The sequence below is a fragment of the Colobus angolensis genome, unplaced genomic scaffold, assembly GCF_000951035.1.
Source record: "Colobus angolensis palliatus isolate OR3802 unplaced genomic scaffold, Cang.pa_1.0 Scaffold121, whole genome shotgun sequence".
Lineage (NCBI taxonomy): Eukaryota > Metazoa > Chordata > Mammalia > Primates > Cercopithecidae > Colobus > Colobus angolensis.
The window spans coordinates 7,914,146-7,921,400 of record NW_012113253.1 but is presented as its reverse complement, the minus strand read 5'-3'; the positions used below and the strand labels follow the sequence as shown (position 1 = coordinate 7,921,400).

Below are 7,255 nucleotides of genomic sequence, written 5' to 3'. Positions count from 1 at the left end.
CATGGGGTGGACGTCCTTCAGGGCCAGGGTACACACGGGGCTTTCCAGGCCGCGGGGGAAGGTGGCGGGTGTCGGGGGAAGGTGGCAACGCTGGAGTTCCCGGGTCCACTAGCGCAGTCAGCCCTGGTGACCCAAGCCAGGGACTGGGGAGCCATCTGAGACCGTTGCGGCCGGGCTGTGGTGTTCCCCCGTCCCGGCGGGTCCTGGCGCCGCTGTACATAGAAACCGTTGCCACGGCGGGAGGATGCCGTTTCTTTTCGGTCCCCGACTGCAGAGGGCGCTCGGCCCCGTGGATGCAGGAAAGAGGGTGCCTCGGTGGGTGAGACCCAGCTTTTCGCGTTAGTAGGCCCCAGCAGTTTGAACTGGAGGTATTACTAAGCTGTAAATCCAGCTGGGACCGAAGGTTTTCCCAGTCAGAGACAAAGACTTTGCAGAGGTGGAAGAGTTCTAAAGTATTGTTTTTTGGAACTTGAGATGGATATTCAGTAGTCTTGAGAAGGTGTATCCTACAAAAAGAAAAGAAAAAAAAATGGTAGTTTTCAAAAAGGATTCTCAGAGAGACTTGGTCCAAAGGTAGTGAATTCTCTCACTTAATTGTTCAGTTATAGATCCAACTCCTTGTTGTACTCTTTCTCCTCTTCTCACTACTGCACTTGATTAGTCTTTAAAAAAAAATTCTCAGAAATGTTAAAACGGTGTTCAGAATGAAATTCATTTGATTAGGTAAGAGATGGCTCTATCATTTCATGTGTTTTTAATCACATTTTATTGAAATCATAAAATCTCAGGGGTTGCAAAATACCTTCAATTCAAGGTAATCTATTTTAATCCCATTAGATGCTTACATCTCTCCCACCAAAGATCCCCCACTCTTTGGAAAAATCCTCCTAAGGCAACCCATTCTATTCTGGGCAGCATTAATAATTTACAAGTTCTTCATCTTGTTTTCCTGTAACTTCTACCCTTAAGGTTATCCTTGTCATGGGAGCCATTCATCAATAGGCCCTGCAAGTATGGGGTGAAAGCCACATCTAATTTATCAGCTAGATCTCATCCTGAAGTCTAAGAACTGTCGTCTATATCTTATACCTAAGTCAAAGCCGGCAGGAATTGGGAGAAGTGGACAGTGTCATCCTTTTCTGCAGAGGTCTAATATATGAACAGACTCCCAGAGGGTTGAAAGAAATGCTTCTATGAATTAGACCCGTTGCTACTTCTTGTTTTTAAAATTATTGCCCAAGTACAGTGGGTTTTGTTTTAACCTTTGACAGTGACCCACAATAAGAAATATAGTTTACTTGGTAACCTCGTGAATTTATATACACACATAATTTCCATTTATGTAGACATGAAGTAAAAGTTTTTATAAAGCAATATTTACTTTAATATTATATGTCAGGTAGTCCATTTTTTATTGTATTCCATCTCATTATAAAACAATGTTAATTGCAACTCACTAAATTATTTATGGGTTGCTACCTGCAGTTTGAAAATCACTGGTACAGTGGTTAAGTATGTAGGCTCTGTAGTTAGCCTACTGAGACTGGTATCCTTAGTTCACTTGTCGACTTGCTCATTTATAAAATAGAAGTAATTATTAATATCCTTTATGAGAGAGGTTTTGAAGATTAGGTGAGATCATCTATGGCACATGGTCATTTAGCTCCATAAATGTTAACTGTTATTACTAATGTCACTTAAAATAAAATCTACCCGATACAGTAATTGAGGGATTAAATGAAGTAATATATGTAAAGTACTAAGAATGGTGCCTAGCATACATTAATAACTATATATTTGTTGCTATTATTATTATCGTTAGCATTAGCAGCAGTATCTTTAAAGTGAAGTTCTCCAAGGCCTCCTTATTCCCAATTCAATTAAATTTAGTGAATGTTTCTGAAGGGGTATAGGCACTACTTATTATGTTAGCCCTGGAGCTATGAGGATAAATAAAGTAAGCTTTTTCACAATCTAGAAGGGAAGACAAATAAACATAATTCAAATATGTGCTAAGAGAGAGGTAAGTACAGAGCCCGGCACGGTGGCTCACGCCTGTGATCCCAGCACTTTGGGAGGCCAAGGCAGGCAGATCACTTGAGGTCAGGAGTTCAAGACCACCTATCTCTACTAAAAATACAAAAATTAGTTGGGCATGGTGGCCCACACCTGTAATGCCAGCTACTCGAGAGGCTGAAGCAGAAGAATTGCTTGAACCCAGGAGGAGGAGGTGGCAGTAAGCCGAGATTGTGTCACTGCACTCCAGCCTGGGTGACAGAGCAAGACTCTATCTCAAAAAAAAAAAAAGAAAAGAAATCCTTCCACTTCACGCAGAGTGCCCTTAGTGCCCTTAGAACATAGTTCATGGTGTGGTGGGGAGAAGGAGGAGGCAGGGGTTGGGAAAAAGGATTGTGTTAAGGCAAGTTACAGAAAGGATGTTATTATTTATGTTTGTGGTGAATCACAAAGAATGATTGTGATGTTAACAGACAGCTAAACTAGCAGAAGGTCATTCAAAATTAACATTAAAAAAACTTAAAAAGCAGTTTTGGCACCACAACCTTCTCTGTCATTGTATTCTAGCTTTGCTTAAGTAAAGATTAAGTGAGGTAATCCATGTATGGCCCATAGTAATTTAACTCCATAAATGTTAACTGTTGTTATCAGGGACAGAGAATTCAAAATTAGTAGACTTCCTCCATGGAAAAAACCCTCTACCTTCTTTTCCTACAGAAGTACCTAGAAGGGCTGGGTGTGATGGCTGACACCTGTAATCCCAGCACTTTGGGAGGCCAAGGCAGGAGGATCACTTGAGCCCAGGAGTTCGAGACCAGCCTGGGGAACATGGCGAAACCCCATCTCTACAAAAAAATCTAAGAGAAATTAGCTGGGAGTGGTGGCACGTGCCTGTAGTCCCAGCTACTCAGGAGTCTGAGGTGGGAGTATCACCGAGTCCAGAAGGTCAGGCTGCAGTGGCCCACGATTGCACCACTGCATTTCAGCTTGGCTGACAGAGTGACACCATCTCAAAAACAAAAACAAACAAAACACTCCACCTCCTTTTATACAGAAGTACCTATGTGGCAGGCCAGGTCTCACTAACACAGGCCTCCGTAACAACGGTTTCAGTACTGACTGAGGGGTTAAGTTAAATATTAAAAGCCAGTACCCTTAGACAAAGGCTAGGATGTAACAAAATCCCACCAAGAGTTTTGCCTAGGCCTTCCCTGGGCCTTAAAGCATGACAAAATAGCAAAGGAATTTTTAATAGGACCCGTTTAGGATTAAACAAGTTTTATTGTGGGTCTGAAGAAACTCCCCAGACCTCCACAAATAAGTTTATGGGGTTCTGAAGGAACTCCCCAAACCTCCGTAATTTAGCAGGAGACAAGATAAGGGTAATCACCCCAGCACCTGGACCCATTTAAATTAAGTAAATTTACTGAGACCCCAGAGGAAGGCCTTCAGGACTCACACCTTAGTTGTACATTAAAAGAAGTTAATCACTTATGTCTTTAGATGAATGCACACTTACACATGGACATATAGCTTAGAAGGTATATAAGCTCTGGAAAACTTTGTAATTTTGAGTTGGTCTGGCGATAATTTCCAGGCCTTCTCCCTGTAACCAGTTGCAGAAATAAATACTCTCTTCCTCCTCAATTCATCTGCATCTCATTATTGGGCCACAAAATCTAGCAGGCCAACCCTCAGTTTGGTCCAGGAACACCTAGGTGGTACAGGTACAATGGCTCATGCTTGTAATCCCAGCACTTTGGGAGCCTGAAGCAGGAGGATTGCTTGAGGCCAGAAGTTAGAGACCAGCCTGGGCAACATAGGGAGACCCTGTCTCTACAAAAAAATGTAAACACTTCAAAAAATACAAAGAAGTACCTACATGGTTACTACTATCCAAATTGAGTATTATTTATACATTAGATTAATAACTTTTAAATATTGTATTTCAGCTATGACCACCAAAGATTATCCATCATTGTGGGGCTCTGGAACAACAAAAACATTTAAAATTCCCATTGAACATCTGGATTTCAAATACATTGAAAAATGTTCAGATGTTAAACATCTGGAAAAAATTCTTTGCGTGCTCAGGTAAGCATTTAAAAATCATTTCATGTTTTAGTATGACCGTTTTAATTACCCTGTTGTTGCCTTCTAAAGGTAAAAGCTACATTAGAAATTGTAGGGTCCAGCCCCACAGGGTCAGTGGGTTTTTCTCCCCGTGTGTGGAGACGAGAGATTGTAGAAATAAAGACTCAAGACAAAGAGATAAAAGAAAAGGCAGCTGGGCCCGGGGGACCACTACCACTAAGACGCGGAGACCGGTAGTGGCCCCGAATGCCAGGCTGTGCTGATATTTATTGGATACAAGCCAAAGGGGCAGGGTGAGGAGTGTGAGCCATCTCCAATGATAGGTAAGGTCACATGGGTCACGTGTCCACTGGACAGGGGTCCCTTCCCTGCCTGGCAGCCGAGACAGAGAGAAAGGGAGGAGACAGAGAGACAGTTTACACCATTATTTCTGCATATCAAAGACTTTTAGTACTTTCACTAATTTGCTACTGCTATCTAGAAGGCAGAGCCAGGTGTACAGGACGGAGCATGAAGGCGGACTAAGAGCGTGACCACTGAAGCACAGCATCACAGGGAGATGGTTAGGCCTCCGGATAACTGATGTCAGGCCCTCCACAAGAGGTGCCCTCCACAAGAGGTGGAGGAGTAGAGTTTTCTCTAAACTCCCCCGGGAAAAGGGAGACTCCCTTTCCTGGTCTGCTAAGTATCGGGTGCTCTTCCTTGACACTGACGCTACCGCTAGACCACAGTCTGCTTGGCAACAGGCATCTTCCCAGACGCTGGCATTACCGCTAGACCAAGGAGCTCTCTGGCGGCCCTGCCAGGGCATAACAGAAGGCTCGCACTCTGGTCTTCTGGTCATTTCTCACTATGTCCCCTCAGCTCCAATCTCTGTATGGCCTGGTTTTTCCTAGGTTATGATTGTGAAGTGAGGAGTATTATAATATTGGAATAAAGAGTAATTGCTACAAACTAATGATTAATGGTATTCATATATAATCATATCTATGATCTATATCTAGTATAACTATTTTTATTTTATATATTTTATTATACTGGAATAGCTCGTGCTGTCAGTCTCTTGCCTCAGCACCTGGGTGGCTTGCCGCCCACAAGAAATACTGAAGAAAATTCTCAAATATTGAGATTGTTGTTTTTGCCCATGCATGGTAGGTCCCAAAATAGTGATTTTGATCCTATGGTTAGTTTGGAGAGTTTCACCTAGGTCTACTGCCAGCATGAGACTTAGGCTAATTAGTATCCAGGAGGGCATTTTTCTTGGCTTCTCTACATTTTCTAGGAGAAGGTAAAGTAGCTGTGAAAGCAGCCATTAGGGTGGGGTGTGATGGCTCATGCCTGCAACACTAGCATTTTGGGAGGCCAAAGCAGGTGGATCATTTGAGTTCAGGAGTTCAAGACCAGCCTGAGTAACAGGGTAAAATCCTCTCTCTACAAAAAATATAAAAATTATCTCGACCTGTAGTCCCAGCTACTCAGAAGGCTGAGGTGGGAGGATTGCTTTGGCCTTGGAGGCTGTAGTGATCCCTGGTTGTGCCACTGCACTCCAGCCTGGGTGACAGTCTCAAAAAATTAAAAAAAAAAAAAAAGCTATTAGGAGATAAGCTTATCTCGCCAACCTAGGCTGGTGGCACTTTCCCACTTCATATCTCCTGACAACAAAGGAGGGTGACCCACCACACGCTGATCACATGGAGGGTGGCGGGGAGACCTGAAGGTAACCTCAGAAGGCAGGGAATCAGGACCTTTTCAGGGTAGAGCCCCATCCTAGTGACTGTCCCACTGAATATACATCAAATGTGGTTGTTAAAAATGCACATTTGAGGACCCTATTCCCAGCAATTCTGCTTCAAAAAATCTGGGATAGGGCCAGGGAACATATGATTTAACAGTGGAGCTGGCTGATTGATATGCAGGTGTTCAAGGAACCCACTTCAAGAACACTGTCCTGAGGAGTACCAACCAGTGACACCTCTTTTGGATTTCTTTTCTTTTTTCCTTCCTTCCTTCCTTCCTTCCGTCCGTCCTTCCTTCCGTCCTTCCTATCTCTCTCTCTCTTTCTCTCTATCTCTTTCTTTCTTGCTTCTTTTTTGTTTTTGTTTTTGTTGTTTTTTTTTTAAGACTGGATCTCACTATGTTGTCCAGGCTGATGTCAAACTCCTGGACTTGAGCAATCCTCCTACTTTGGCCTCCCAAAGTGCTGGGGCCTCTTTGGATCTCTTGAGCTATTTTCATTTGGAGACCAGAGTTCTATTGCAGAAGACACTTGTGGAGCATGAGCTACTTTCCAGGAATCTAGAATTCCTTTTGCTCTGTGGCGGTTCTTTATTTCCTCTATCCCTATTCCTTATCACTGAGTTCTTTCCTTTTTCTCTTTCATCACCTTTAGCTTCCTGTCTTCCCTGTTGCTCCCCAGCCAGACACTGATGGAAAGTGAAAAATCAGTAATATCAATTGTTTTCCCTTTTTTAGCAGAATATTATCATGTATACTTGGTCAAGGACGGATAAATAAAAATGAAAAGTTTATTGGATGAAACAGTTGGAAAGCTACAGTTATAATAATGTTGGTTCCAAGAAATTCTATGAATAGCCTAATTCAGTGATAATATATTGAACTTGGAATTGTTTTTTAAAATTTAATTTGGAAATGAAATTTATTTATATTTTTCTAGAAATGTAAGAATGAACAGACCTACAAAAGAATGGGAAAAGACTGCTTTTCCTTAAAGTAAAAGGAACAGATGTCTCCATTTAACTCTCTAAGGAAAGAATTCTGTTCCTTGAGTGGTTGAATTTCAGGGTGTGTTGTTTAAGCTGTTTATCTGCCATTTTCTTCCTACCTCTTTGAAAAAAAAAATTTAACTATGAACAGAAAATCCTTGTTGAAAAGGAAGTCCAAATTATCTTTCTGCCAGTCTCTAATACTGAATTTATGAGTTTAATATCATGTACAAAATGAACATATGAACATACATATGTTGAAGAGAAAATATTATTCCATTTTTGTTAAAGTTTTGTTTCTTTGGTTGATATTAAACTGAAATTTATATGATACATGAGATTTGAAACTTAAAAAAAGTAAATGACAAATTTTTTTTTTTTTTTTTTTTGAGACAGAGTCTCTCCCTGTCACCCAGGCTGGA

The 7,255-nt window shown here is 41.7% G+C and overlaps 1 protein-coding gene across 1 annotated transcript in view; it reads left to right on the top strand.

Moving 5' to 3' along the window:
* Positions 1-7: 7 nt before the first annotated feature.
* Positions 8-7,255, top strand: part of SPAG1 (sperm associated antigen 1) — an 87,934-nt gene continuing 80,686 nt past the window's right edge. The window contains exons 1-2 of the mRNA XM_011931959.1: positions 8-368; positions 3,969-4,110. Coding sequence (XP_011787349.1) covers positions 3,971-4,110 — 140 coding nt within the window. The 5' untranslated portion in view covers positions 8-368; positions 3,969-3,970. The remainder of the gene's footprint in view (positions 369-3,968; positions 4,111-7,255) is intronic.